This window comes from Otolemur garnettii, unplaced genomic scaffold (assembly GCF_000181295.1).
Source record: "Otolemur garnettii isolate 467f Iridium unplaced genomic scaffold, OtoGar3 scaffold00036, whole genome shotgun sequence".
Lineage (NCBI taxonomy): Eukaryota > Metazoa > Chordata > Mammalia > Primates > Galagidae > Otolemur > Otolemur garnettii.
The window spans coordinates 16014664-16030394 of NW_003852431.1; the positions used below are offsets into that span (position 1 = coordinate 16014664).

Consider the following 15731-nt stretch of genomic DNA (forward strand, 5'->3'; position numbering starts at 1 on the left):
AGAATCACTTAAGCCCAAGAGTATGAGGTTGCTGTGAGCTGTGACACATGGCACACTACCAACGGTGTCATAATGACTCTGTTTCAAAAAAAAAAGAGAGAAAGAAACTGATACATAATTTAAATACTTTAAAAAATTTTATTCTATGTTAATTTTTGAAGCACTAGTGAGAAAATGGATAAGAAACAGGAAAACATTGATGAACTTGTATACTTTTTTAAAGTAAGTAATTTGTACATAGATCATAAATACATTTATGTTATTACAGGATTCAATGTGTTCATTATTTGTACAAATTGGAGTGCTTACATCCTACTAATCAACAGCTCTTTTAATACTTTTTTCTTTGTTGTATCATCTGAATGATATTAAACAAGTATATTTTATATACATAAAATAAAGTATATACTCACATATGTCACTATATATTGTGAACTATACAAATATATTATTATTGAAATGAAGATTTTATACAGCAATACCTTAATATGTTTTTTCTGCTATTTTTGGTAAATGGACTCAGGAATGATAAAAAAAAAAAGGATGTAAATAAACAATATAAAGTTACTGAAAATATCTGTTTATTTTTGTTGTATTTATTTCCATTTCTGAAGTAATTAAGAAAAATGCTAGTACAGAATATTCTGCAAAAAGTCAGCTAACAGTACATCTTACCCTCTGGCATCCTTTTCTGGTGTTAAAGAGTAAGCCATTTAAAGAAATTAAAGAATGGCAAAGCTTTGCCCTTTAAAAGATACCATATAAGGGAGAGAAATACTAATCTTCAAGGTAATAGATGGTATAGTAATTGATTTTCCATGGGTGGTAAGAAAATTACAAGAAAGCAGATTTTACTTTGAAATGAGGGCGATCTTCCAATACAACTATTCATCAATGATAGGGGCTTCCTCATAGGATTATAGGTTTCCCATGACTAAAAATACTCACTGATGAGCAGTGAGCGGCAGAGGTACATATGATTGAACTAAATTAAGTGGTTTCCTATATTGTTTCCAATATGAGATGTCAGGTGGTAGAAACTCCTATTTTATATTGTGGCTAAACAATAACATAAGAATTGGGCCAGATGACATCAATATTCTTTAGAATCTATGATTGTATTGTAAATATTTCCTTATCTTGAGAATTGTTATTTCAGAGTGAAGAAAAAGGTAGATATTTTCTAACTCAAACCCCTCCCTGATCTTTGTTATTCCACTTCCCTCTTACTCCTTCAACTCCATGAAGTCATTCATTTTCCTCTATTCATAAAATGCATATATTTCTCTTACAGCATCTTACTATCCTTCTCTCTAGAAAGTGAGGTTCTTGGGGACAACTTTTTTTTTTCCTAATCTCTGTATTTCAAGTATTAAGTACACACTAGCCAGAGAACAAGAATTCAATAACATTTTATTGTTTGAATTTGACTGAATAATCCGAAAAAACTAGAGAATAAAATGATGTGTATGTAGACATTCACGCTAGGAAGGAAGGTGAAGTGAAGGGCAGGGTCCCATGCAGAGCATGAAGGCTTCCACTTCCATAATGCCAGCTATGAGACAGGTCCTTGTCTAAGCATACCCAATTTAATGTAATCTTCACACTAATCCTCATCAGAATGCTCTAAAATGTATGCTGTTTTATTTTCATTTACAAATAGAAAATCTAACTCTCTATTGTTACATAGTCAGTGAATAGCAGGTTTGGGATCTAAATCCTGGCTAAGTCTCTAAATGAAACCACCTGGAATCACCATGCCAGATGTAGAACCCAGAACATCAAGAGTTGTAAACAAGGTCTAGGCGAGAATAAGGATACATATAACTCGCCTAGGTCAAAGCAAGATATTAAGCTCAAAACACAGAAGAAGCAGAAGGAAATTAACCAAAGAATAGAAAGATGGCCCAGGCAGTATAATGGGAAGTGACATAGACCTAAGGAGGAGAAATTGAATTTCTAACCCCAACTTTGTCTTGATTATCAGTATGACTGCGAGACTCAGTATTCTCATCTGTAAAATAACAAGATGTGACTATCTCATGATGAGTTTCCATTTCCTTTGAAATTCTAAGGTAGTGTTCAAGAGCTCAATCATTCAGCAACTTTGATTAAGGGTTGCTTCGGGCAAGGCAAATAATCAAAAGCACAGCATAATTGGTTTTGAAACCCAGAAAGTTTAGAATCTTGCCAGTAATATGTGAATGTAGCAACTTTAATGTATTTATTACAATAAATCTTTGATAAATCAGGAAAGGTGACTCTCGCCACTCTGCCTTTTTAGAAAGTTTAAATTCTAACATCAATAGAGGAAAATGTATAAAAGAAATTTTGCCCTAAAATTATAGTTTTTTTTTTCTGTTCAAAGGAGACTTTATGGAGGGGAAATAAAAAGCAGAGAGAACTTCAGAACTCCAAAGTATGTTAATAAAACAATAATAAACAACATGATAAATGGGGAAATGTGATAGATGCAGTGTTATCAGATAACAGTTCCTAATGTCCAGTTTATTTTTAGCAGTTTTTAAAAATGACATTGCTGGTTCCCAGAAGATTTAGTATGACTTACAAAGGCACAACATTATGGGAAATGCTCTCGATTAGATGCATGGATAAAAGGGGAAAAAAACAAGAAAACTACTGTAGAGATACTAAGTGAAACTATTATCAGAGCTGTCTGAGAGAGAAATCAAACTATAAATATCTATAGGCTTCCTACTAGATAGATTTCAATTTAACTCTAAGTTTTCTAGAGGCAAAATAAAAGAGAATCTGATCAATTTCATAATTTACAGCATCTGTGATAAAGGCAAACCAATTTACTCAAGAAAAGGGCAATTATTCCTGCTACTAAAACCTGCAAGAAATGTGTCCTAAGGGTCATCGTAAAGAGGACACTATAAAATATAATGAAATATTCCTTGAACAAGATCTTTATGATAGATACTACTGAGAGTTTCACAGAGCTGGTTTTTTTTTTTTTTTTTTTTTTATGATTTCTCTCACTATAAAGTGTCAGCCTGGTTGTACGATTCTGTGTGTAGTTTAATAGCAAATAGATTTTGCAGTAACTGGAAAAATAGATAGACAAAGATCTTTCAAAGATGTCTCTAAAGCATCTTTACCTTACCATAGCTTTTGGGAGAAACTTGGTAGCTCTAAATCTTAGAATACTTAATTTGTGAATTCCGTAAATAGTTATTGGACACCTGTAACTGACATGGTGCTGTATTAAGCCCAAAGGAAACTCAGGGGACAACAACAACAAAATTTTTTTAAAAACAACAACAAAAAGCAAAAAACTTTAAGTTAATCTGCGATATTAATGAATGTAATTAAGGTATATTATATATGAATTACATCATTACCATAAAATTAATGGCACTAAGTAGCAGATGCTACAATACAAAGTAAAATTAGCATCCTCTTGTGAAAGCTGACGGCACTTCAGTTCCAAGGATATACTGACAATGAGGATCAGATTTCTCCTCAGAAATAAGTTGGAATCTGCTCTAACCTACACAGGATTAATCCTCACTTGTGCAGTACAGCAGAGCCTGGTTCACGATGCCTTCTTCGGAAGAGTCCCAGCCTCTCCCCACTTCCAGTTTTATCCTACAATATGTGTCCTACGGGTTATTTCTACCACAACTGCAGCTTTATAAGTATGATTTGAGGAGCCTTTGTCATGTCTTCCTTGGAGTTGTCCCAGGACACATAGATGGGGTAGAACAAAGAGGAGACCTGATAATGTGAATCTCTGTCTTGGCTCCCAGTGTCTGCCAGCCTCTCTGTTTAAATCATATGAAAGTTACTGACTTTCATAAGTTTTTTAAATGTTTAAAAAAGGCTGCACTACTGTGTCCTATTTCTAAAATTTTTTCTCTACAAAGATCTTCAATTCATATTCAATAAACATATGCTATTCTCATTCTGTTTTCCATGTTCTGTCCCAGGATCTAGCTATACAATGTCATATAAACCAGGGTTTACCAGATTACAGTTTGTGATAAGATGCCCTAAATCCACCAAAGATTAGGCCGCAGTTTGGTCACTGCTATGTTGGGATATACATATCATGCATTGTAGGGCTTACTAGAGGCACAGCTGGATCAGATGAGACCAGGTACAACAGGTGTCTCCTGAATTGAATCTTCAAATGTGACAGAAATCAGGAAACAGGGGCCATCAAAGCCATTCTACATGCTGGAGTCAATAAAGGAGGACATGTCGAAAGGTTTGGAAAATTGTAAGAGGAGGAAGTACTTTTGGAACCTGACAAGCAAATAAGGAAAGAAAATGAGTTATTAGAACCAGAAGAGGTCAGATTATGAACATCAATGTGCTTAAACAAAAAATGTGAACCAGAACACAAGTAGAAACCATTAAACAAAACAAAACAAAAACAAAAACTTAAGAATAGCACTGAGACTATTTATGCTTTAGAAATATTATTCTGGCTTCAGTATAGAGGATGCTGTCGAGAAGCCAAGAATAGCATCAGCAGAGTAATTAGGAGGTGATGGTGGCCGTTTGCATGAAAACAAATAGAAAACTGAATGAAGGCAAAGAATTGTTGTGAAGAGAAGGAGGCATGAGAAAAAATAAGAGGTTGGGTGGAACGTGTGATTTGGTGATTCCTATGGCCTATTGATCCTGTTTCTGCCTTTTGAATAAGCAATGATCCATCTTATAGTGTTACCTTTCTCTATGTAATTTTATTGCCATTTTCTGATACACACATATATACAGATGCATAGTCAAACATTCAAAAATGTGAGAAGTTATTCTTTTCATATTCACCCAATAGTACATCGTGGTGTACTTGAAACTTGAATGCTTAATCACTTTGTATATTCTGCCTGCAGAACAAAGCTCAACGTGATAATCCTCCAGTTATTACAAGATCTGTGCTGTCTGGGATACATTTACATTTCAATTACAATTACAATGCTTTCATCTTAACAGCTTCTAGTTTCTGAAGGATTGAGTCTCAAGGATTATCTTATAATGAGAACAAAGGTTATTGACTACTTTTCTCATTTCTTTTTGAGATGCTTTACTAGCTAAAGAAAAGAAAAGCAAAATTCATGCCAAGATGTTTTTTCCCTGCAGGAAAACATAATGGAAGTTATCAGAAATCAAGAATTTTTACTCCTTCCAGCTGAGGAGCTCCATAAACTTCTGGCCAGTGATGATGTCAATGTTCCTGATGAAGAAACCATTTTTCATGCACTGATGATGTGGGTGAAGTATGACATGCAGAGAAGATGCAGCGACCTGAGCATGCTTCTTGCCTTTATAAGATTGCCACTGCTCCCGCCACAGGTAATGATGTGTGATGCTGTTTTAATAGATACGACCTATGGAAAAATCCTATATTAAATGGAAACCTCAACACATATTTTTAATTCTTTATTCCAATTTTAAAAGTTTTAATGAAATAGTATTTTTACGATAAGTTAGATGGTAGAAAATGATGGGTGATAGATCTTGGATCTGACTCTTATCACTTATTGATTCATGATCTCTTGCACAATTATGATGATATCTCTTAATTTCTTTGATATTCAGTTTCCTTCCCCACAAAATATAACTATACTGCCATACCAAAGTTTTGTGATAGTCAGTTACATAATGCAGCAAAATATCTAATCCTAATACAGTGCCTTTCTAACATTTATCTAAACCCTCAGCTGCAATAATAGATCAGTCTTTGATGATGATATGTATTCTTTGGTATTTTTAGGGCCCAATGTATTTCTGAATGTTAAAGGTTATGAGGCTAACAGCATTTAACAACTGAAATTATACAATCTTTGATAGTTGAGCTAAGGAGACTCTAGACACCAAGTAAGTCAACTATACCATTTTCTTTAATGAGTTAAGGAGCGCACTGCTAAGAACTTTAAGTTCACTCAGCTTGTTAGAGGAAGAGTAGCTAGTTTCCTGATTCTGAGTCTTGTATCTTTAAACTAGCTAGTGGTGCTACAAAATTAACTATGTGTAGCATTGTTAATCTAGGGCCTCTGCCTTCTCAGGATACTTAAAAATAAAGTTGAAAGTGGACCCGGCCTCTAAATTGATAGGTATGATTCTGTGTGTATATATGTAGTGTGTGTGCGGGTGGAATTTTAGATAGAATATTCCTAATAAATACACAGCTGCAAGGTAAGGATTATTAATTACGTTGTACAAAGGGAAGAACAGGCTCAAAGAGGTAAGCAATTGTTTTAAAGGTCACAGAGCTAGTGGAAAATCTGGTGTTCCTTCTCATCTGAGTTGACCATATATGAACAAACAGAGAGAGAATTCTACCTTAATGAGTATTATTTCCGTGTTTCCTCTCCAACCCAGAATATCATAAAAAATATCTTGAATCCAGGAATTTCAAAAGTTCCTATGAAAACATAGGGATGGAAGAACAGTGGTAAAATAGGAAATTAGTTACTGATCATGATTATTTCTTTAATTTTTTTTCTTTTTTTGTTTTGAGACAGACTCTCATTTTGTCACCCTTAATAGAGTGCTGTGATATCATATCTCACAGCAAACTCCAAGTCTTGGGCTCAAATGATTCTCTTGCCTCAGCATCCCAAGTAGCTGGGACTATAGGCACCTGTCACAAGGCCTGGCTAGTTTTTTTAAAGACGGGGTCTTGCTCTTGCTGAAGCTGGTCTCGAACCTGTGAGTTCAGGGCAATCCACCTGCTTCAGCCTTCCAAAGTCCTGGGATTACAGGTGTGAACCACCATGCCTGGCCTTCGTTTAAGTTCTATAATATCCATATGTTGTAGAGATTTTTATTCCCATTGACAAATGAGTAAATTGAGAATCAGTACAATTATCCTCTGCCTAGACAATTCTAGAGAACATGTTTTAGTTCAGTTGTATCCAAAACTAATGTGGTTCTTCCTGCAGTAAAGGAAAATGGGTTAAATGTTTATTTATATTTGGCTTTATATTTGCCTCAGTGTCCAAGCAGAGTCAAAGAAAAATTGAATTGAATCTGGTATTTCACAGCCTTACATATGGACTTTTCAATCTGCTAAACATTTTAGGGTAGTTATGAAAAACTATTAAAGTGATTAAGAAATACATTTTTCTTCATCCTGGAACAGTTAATGTAAGGTCTGCCCAGGAGTCTTACAGGGATTATTAACACATAAGTCTTTTCCAGTCTGTAAGTGATTTGTGTGTATACACTGTATGTGTTTACACATGCTTGTCAGATGCATGTGTGTTCATGCCTGTGTGTGTGTGTGTTGCCATAGGACATGAAAAAACTCAAGACCGGTAGAATATGTGGAAACTCAAACACAATATATGAGATGAGTGAGAGAAAAATAGAAAAAAATATGAAAAAAGTAAATAACAGCTTTAGTGGTAGGGGATATTATTTGGAGGACGTATCACAGAAAATTTAAGCATAAATGAGAGTAGAAATATTAAAAGAATCATGATTCAAAGTTCTAAATGATATCAAAATGATTATATAATTTTAATGATCAATAATTTTTTTCTTTCTCCCTTTCAACATAAATATACATACACACATATAGAATTTTAATGTATGTGTGATGCATGTTACATTTAATATATAATTATATATTATTAAATCTATATGTAAATCAAAATATTGCATTTTAAAATACTAGCAATATTTAAAGTTAGAAGATTTTATCTTTTTCTAGTGAGATAAGCTGTTACTTTTAAGGAAAGATAACACTGAGACTAATTTATGAAGGGTACTTAAGATTTTGGTTTGTGTTTTTTTAGGTAATTCCTGCAGATCCAAACGAACAGCTTCAGGCAAGGGAGAACATAATAATTGAAAGACCCAATGTAAGCTGCTTTCAAGGTTGTTAATTAAAATATAACAATATTAACCAAGTCAAGAGCAGAAAAAGTGAAAAGAGGATTTAAAGAGATGTTTAAGCTACAAATAAAGAAAGAATTTCAAGTATAATATGAGCCTCTAGGATAAAGTTAAACCATATAACCTGTAGGTACTTTGATAGCTAGGAGTTTCCACGATTATATTTGTTAAATGCATGAAAAACATTCTAATGTATAAAAAAGTAAATATAAAAACAATGACAGAGACTACATCAACAAAGAAAATGCATCAAAAAATTTAGTGCCAAAAATATATTTATTTTATACTAAGTCTTCTCTTATGATCATGAGGAAATCAACCACATTGACTTGGGAGTATTTGAGTACAACCATTTCTCTCAATCAGCACCTCTCCTTTTGGTTACTACTTGGCGCAGTAAGTAATTGTTTCTTAAATACTCCCAAGAAAAATCACTTCTGACAATCTTTATTATTATGTGATGAATAAATGATAGTAATTTGGTATAGAAAATATAATGCAGAAGTAAACTTTGATAGAAGAGGTGGATTTTAGAAGAGAACAAGGGTAGAAAAAAAGAGCTTAGGAAAAGAAGAAAAGTTATGAAAAGACTCAGAAGTGACAGTGTCTATTTTATCCTCTATAAATTCTGTTATTTGACTTAGCTGTGGAGAAGACCAGAGGAAAAGGCAAAATGAAGGAGCTAGGTAACTGAGTTACATTCCAAGAAGAAATTCTATTATTTGTTAAAATAAGTGAGAAATAGAACTTCATGTAATAGTTCCCGTATTTTTCTTGAATACCCTGAGGTTTCACAATTTCAAGAGCTTTAGAAAAATATCAAAATTTCATTCAATTTAGAGAATGACTGAATGTATTTTTCAAAGAGACGATCCAATTGGATTTACTAATTTTTCTATTTTTCCTCTGTCGGAGATACAACAAAATGTTATTTTTCTATTGTATAAACATATTATATATATTTCATAACTATTTATACTTATTTTAACTAATTTCATTATATATATTTTGTATATATATTATATATATCTCATAAGTACACATAAGTATCATAATTTTGGTGTGCTCTTTTCCAATGAATGGCTTAGGAAATGAAGCATGCTGCTTAAAAAATAAGAAATTGCAATTTTACATATTACCAAGTTAAAAGATTTTCAGGGAAATTCAGTCTTATCACCACTTGAGATTTTATAGAAGGTTAGAGATAAACTTTGTTTTGTATATAAAAACTGAAATTGTTTATGTCTCTTAAGACAAGGAGAAATATTTCTCATAATTTCTTCTTTCTTTCTCATAATTTCATAATCAAACCTACCGATTCTTATGGGAAACAGTTAGAATTGTGTGCGTGTTTATGCACAGGCAAGTCTACTTTTATTTTCCACAGCTAAAAGCAAAAGAAAAAGAGTTGCAACTGAAAAATGAAATATTGCCTATCTTTGGAAGAATATGGATTAATCTGGTAACTAACAATAAAATAACAAGGACATTCAAGTATTTAACTTTAGCGAGAGGCCTCATCTTCACTTTTCCAGTATTCATCTTTCTATGCAAAGAGGTAATAAATTCATTTCAAAAGATTATTTGCGGTAGTAATAGCAATGTAAGAAGGAAGTGAAAAGTGAGGTCTCCAATCTTTTATTACAATGGAAAAGTTACAATTGATTAGCTGTCGGTGATATAAGGATTCTTGTTGTACATAAAAACTATAGTCACAGCTAAAAATCCCAATGAAAAACAAAATGAAAATTATAAGTCTGGCTCGGCGCCTGTGGCTCAAGCACCTAGAGTGCCAGCCGGATACACCTAAGGTGGCGGGTTGGAATCCCCAGCCCGGGCCCGCCAAACAACAATGATGGCTGCAACCAAAAAATGGCCAGGCGTTGTGGTGGGCACCTGTAGTCCTAGTTACTTGGGAGGCTGAGGCAGGAGACTCGCTTGAGCCCAGGAGTTGGAGGTTGCTGTGAGCATGATGCCATGGCACTCTACCCAGGAGAATAGCTTGAGGCTCCATCTCAAAAAAAAAAAAAAAAATTATAAGTCAATACAAAAGAGCATTGATAAATCACAATATAATATATACAGAGGTTATATTCTTAATTCATTTATAGGTTTTATTTATTTGGTTTTGCTTTCCCCAGACTATTCCTTGATAAGTTCTCCAAGTTGGTCTGCAGAATTCCTCATTGTTTAGTATGGTATGTATCATATTTTTCCAAAGGAAAAAAATAAAAATTCTTTTAACTTTTACAAATGAGTGAGGCAAGAAATATTCCAAGGACATTAACACAATTCATTACTAGTCTTGTTACTTTTTCATTTTTTTCCCCTCTGATTTGCTTGCTGTCTGATTACTTAGTGATTATACCAGGTCATCATTATATAGGTAGTCGACTGTACAAAACTAGGCTATTGGGGTAAAAGAAGAGCAAAATGGCATCATTTTTCTCTGCAAAAATTAAAAAAAATATATTTAAAGGAGAGATGTGTATAAAACATATGTTCCTAAAATTTCATAGATTTATGTTTAATGTCATGCTGAATCATAACTTAACCATTATAAATTCACAGTTCAAATTGCACATTTTAAACATGGAAATAGTATTTAAAATTTTATTTTACTAGGGTATCAATATAATAAAAAGTATGTAAGGAGATTCACACATACAAACTCATACATGCCCACATTTCTCTTTTGGGGATAGCATAGTCATAAAGTTGTTGCAAAATCTGAAAGCCTTTATTGTCTACAATACATTAAGTATCTTTGCTTTAATCAAAGGCTGATCCTCTACTGGTTTTGTATTGTATCTCATCTTTCATGAGACAGGGATTCCTATACTGAAATTGCATGTCTATATATTAAAAATTTTATCAACTTTTACTCTATATTGGATAATTTCAGTCAACTAGCAACATTTCATTGCTTCAAACATTAAAGCAAAACCAAACAAAACTCCTTTTTACATAAAGATCTTGAAATTATATAGCATATAGTAACTTTAAAGGCTAAGAAAAATTGTGAAACATTTTTTTGTTTGTTTGTTTTTTGCAGTTTGGCCAGGGCTGGGTTTGAACCCACCAACCGTGGTATATGGGGCCAGTACCCTACTCACTGAGCCACAGGTGCCACCCTTGTGAAACATTTTAATAAAGCCAAAGCTATTTACATATTTAGACCTTTACAGTGACTTTAATGTAGAATTTGAGAACATGAATTAAGTAAGCTACTTTAATATCTTTTTGATTTTAATATTTTGGGAATACAAGTGAAGTTTTGTTGTATGTATGCATTATACAGTAGTGAGGTCTGGGCTTATAGTGTCCCAGTGACTGAATAGTGTACACTGTACCTAACAGTAATTGATTTTATGTAAACCCTCTTCATCTTCCCACCCTTAGCATTTTCAGTGTTGATTATTCTACTTTATATGACTGCGAAGACCCGTAATGTAGTCCTAGTTATAAGTGAGAACATACAGCATTTGATTTTTCTGTTCCTGAATCACTTCACTTAGGACAATGGCCTTTATTTCCATCCCAGTTGCACTGCTAAAAAAGACATTGTTCAGTTCCACTTATGAAAGTTCTATTTATGGTTGAATGTTATTGCATGGTGTGTATGTACATGTGTGTGTGTATGTGTGTGCATACACATATGTATATATAGTGATAATTAAGTTTGTGGACTCATCCTAGAAAAAGACCCACATGCCTCACTGATGAATACCCCTATGGTAATCTTCAAAGTACTCTGCCTGGGAAGCTATGCACTGATGCCAGTGCCTATTCATCTTTCAAAACCATTTCTGAACTCTTTTTCTGGAGTGACAATCAGAGCTGTCATCATAATGCACACAAAAGCAAGCAACAACAATAACAAACTCCACTCAGCAAGACACCGCCACATGTGGGCACAAACATAATTGTGAGATGCTGATATATACCAAGGTTATGAAACCTTACTGAGTTATTTGTACAGTGCTGCCTACAGAAGCACATGGTGGTAAGTTTGTGAACTTAATTACTAGAACTGCTACAACATCAGTATGATGGTCATTCAAAAAAAAAGAGTTCCAGAACTGCTTTGAAGGGTGGACTAGGTGCTAGAGTCAGTGCATAGCTTGCCAAGGGGAGTACTTCAAAGGTGACTAGTAATATTCAGCAATGAAGTATGTAGCACTTTTTCTAGGATAAGTTCACAAATTTGTTAGACCTTCACATATGTGTGTGTGTGTGTTTAAAAACAAATGTAGTGGTATGTATAAAACTGTGCAGTACACACACACAAACATACACCACATTTTCTTTTTCTACTCATTAATGAACACTCAGGTTGATTCTGTATCTTAGCAATTGTGAATTATTCTGTGTTGAATATATAAGTGACAGTATATTTTTTACATAATGACTTATTTTTCTTTGGGTAGATACCTATTTATAGGATTTCTAGACTGTACAGTAAATATGGTTTTAGTTCTATGAGAAATATCTATATTGTTTTCCCTAGAGTTTATATAGTACTATTTTATATTTCTACCAACAGTGTACAAGTGTTTTCTTTTGACCAGATTTATAACAGGTATTGTTTTATTGACTGGTTAAATAATGATCACTCTGTCTGAAGTAAGATAGTATCTCATTGTGGTTTTAATTTGCCTTTCCCTGGCCATTAGTGATGTTGAACTTTTTTTTTCATATATTTTTGTTCATTTGTATATATTCTTTTGAAAAAATGTCCATTGACCTTTTAATATTTCTTTTTTCTTGCTGAGTTGAGCTCCTTGTAGATTTTGGGTTAACCTTATATCAGATGTATATTTAATAAAATAATCTTCTATTTTATAGGTTGTCCATTTACCCTGTTTATTTCTTTTGCTGTGCAGAAGTTTTTCAGTTTAAATCACATTATTTTGGTTTTTTGTTTCTGTTTAAGTTGTTTTGGGGTCTTAGTCATAAATTCTATGCTAAGGATTAATGTCTAAAAGTGTTTTTCAAGAGTTTCCTTCTAGAATTTTTATTTTCCTTCTAGAATTTTCAGGCCATACACTTAAGTCTTTAAGCCATCTTGAGTTAATATTTGTAGTGAAAGAGAGGTATCCATTTTCAGTATTCTGTGTACAGCTATCAGTTTTTCCAGCGTTATTTGTTAAATAGGTTTTCCTTTTTCTGGTATATGCTTTTGTCTGTTTTGTTGGAGATCATTTGGTGGTAGGTTTGTGGCTTTATTTCTGAGTTCTCTATTCAGTTTCATTGATCTATCTGTCTGCGTTTATACCAGTACCATGATATTTTGGTAACTATAGCCTTGTAGGATAACTTGAAATCATGTAATGTAGTGCATCTAGTTTTGTTATCTTTTACTTAGGATTCCCTTGGGTATTTGGTCTCCATTTGGTTCATATGAAATTTATGATCGTTTAATCAAACTCTGTGAAAAAAGACATTGACTTTTTAATAGAAATTACACTGAATCTATAGGTTCTTTTCAGCACGATGGTAATTTTAGCATCCCATGACCCTGGGATGTCTTACCATTTATGTCATGTAAGATTTCTATACTCAGTGTTTTATTCCATGTAGAAATCTTTCGCCTCATTTGGTTCCTAGTTTTTTTTTTTTTTTCCGTTTGTTCTTTTTTGTTTGTTTGCCTTTTTTATTTGTTTGTTTGTTTGTTTGTTTGTAGCTATTAAAAGGGGGCTTGGGGTCTTTAATTTCTTCTCAGTTTAGTTGTTAATGGTGTACAGAAATGCTGATCTGTGAATGTTGATGTGCTAATGAAAGACTTTAACAAAGTCATTCATAAACTATAGAAGCCTTTTGCAGGAGACTTGATGGATTTCTTATTTTAAGATCATATCATCAGCAAACAGAAATAATTTGACTTCCTTCTTTACAATTTGAATGCTTTTGATTCTTTTTCTCATCTTATTATGTCAGCTAGGACTTCCTGTAATATGATATGTAAAAGTGGTGAAAGTGGACGTCCTGCCTTGTCCAGTTTTTAGGGAAAATGCTTTCAACTTTCCTATTCATTATGATGTTGGTTTTTGTTTTCATATACGGCTCTTATTTTGAGGAGTGTTCTTTCAGTGCCTTGTTTGTCGAGGATTTTTAATCATGGGATGCTGGATTTTATTGAATGGTTTTTCTGCATCAGTTAAGATGATTGTGTGATTTTAAGTCTTTATAGATGGTGAATTATATTTTTTATGTGCTATTAGATTCTATTCGCTGCTATTTTGGTGAGGACTTTTGCATCTGTGGTCATCAGGGGTATCAGTCTACAGTTTTCATTCTAGGTTGTATCCTTTCCTGGTTTCAGTATCAGGGTGAAACTGGCTTCGTAAGATGAGTTAGGGAGTATTCCTTCCTCCCTAATTTTTCAAACAGTTTATTAGGATTGATAACAGCTTCTCTTCATATGTCTGGTAAAATTTGGCTATGTGTCTATTCCGGAGCTTTTTTTTTTAGAGGCAGAGTCTCACTCTGTTGCTTTCCGTAGACTGCTGTGGTAACACAGCTCACATCAGCTATTGGGCTTAGGTGATTCTCTTGCCTCAACTGCCTGAGTAGCTGAAACTACAGGTGCTCACCATAACACCTGGCTATTTTTTTGCTGTTGCAGTTTGGCTGGGGCTGAGTTTGAACCTGCCACCCTCAGTATATGGGGCCGGTGCCCTACTCACTGATCCATTCCTGGGTTGGTGAGCATTTAGGCTGTTTCTACATTTTTGGCAATTGAAAATTAAGCTGCGATACACAATATAGTGCAAATGTCCTTGTGACAATTTTTTTTTTCAGGGTAGATGCCAAGTAATGTGATTGCATGATCAATTAGGAGTTCTAATTAGAGTTCTTTGAGGATTCCTGATACCTCCTTCCAAAAAGATTTTATTAGTTTGCAGTCCCACCAACCGTGTAAAAGCATACCCTTCTCTCTATATGAAGCATGCCAGCAAATTCAGCTTTGGGACTTTGTGATACATGATAATCTCACGGGGGTTAAATGATATCTCAGCATGATTTTGATCTGTACTTCTCTGCTGATTAGGGACAATAAGCATTTTTTCAAATGTTTGTTAGTCATTTGTCTGTCTTCATCAGAGAAGGTTCTGTTTATGTCACTTGCCCAGTGGTAGTTGGGATTATTATTTGCTCTTTTTTTCTTTTTTTTTTTTTTTTTGCTGATTAATTTGAGTTCTCTGTAGATTGTAGTTAACACCCTTGCTGCCGTTAGGGTCTCACAGAGAAGCGGTGCCACAGAGCATAAACCCGCATATTGAAATTATATATTTAAATAAAGGGGTTCACAGCTCTCTCAGGCATGTGACAACTTCTATATTTGTTGTTTATTATCTTCAATTGACTGGATTAGCTCAAGAGCTTTATCCTCTAACTCTGAATTCTTTCTTCTGCATGGTCTAATCTGTAATTTATACTTCATACTGCATCTTTAAGTTCCCTAATTGACATCCTCAATTCTTTAAGCTCTGCTATATCCTTTCTATAGTTTTCATATCTTTCATCCCTTATTAGGTTCTGTTTTTGGATTTCCTTATGGTTATTTACCACTTTCTCAGCAATTTCCTTCATTGTTTTTACCATCCATATTTTAAATTCTTTTTGTGTCTTTTCTATCATTTCTTTATAGCTAGAATCCTCTACTACAGCTATCTCATGATCTCTTGGGAAAAAGGTTGCTCTGTTCTGTTTTTTTATGTTGCCAGGATTTTTCTCTTGGCTCCTCCTCATGAGTGTTTTCTTCTTATCCACTTCATTTCCCTACTTTTTTTTTTCACTTCCTCCTTCTCTTGAAATTATTTTGTCTCTGTGCTTAGGTGTTGAATTAT

General features: G+C 33.7%; 1 protein-coding gene across 2 annotated transcripts in view; it reads left to right on the forward strand.

Annotated features, from left to right (window-relative positions):
- Positions 1-15731, forward strand: part of KLHL1 (kelch like family member 1) — a 300186-nt gene that overhangs the window by 156506 nt on the left and 127949 nt on the right. For both annotated transcript variants that reach the window (XM_003789731.1, XM_012805104.1), the window contains one exon: positions 5116-5328. In XM_003789731.1, coding sequence (XP_003789779.1) covers positions 5116-5328 — 213 coding nt within the window. The remainder of the gene's footprint in view (positions 1-5115; positions 5329-15731) is intronic.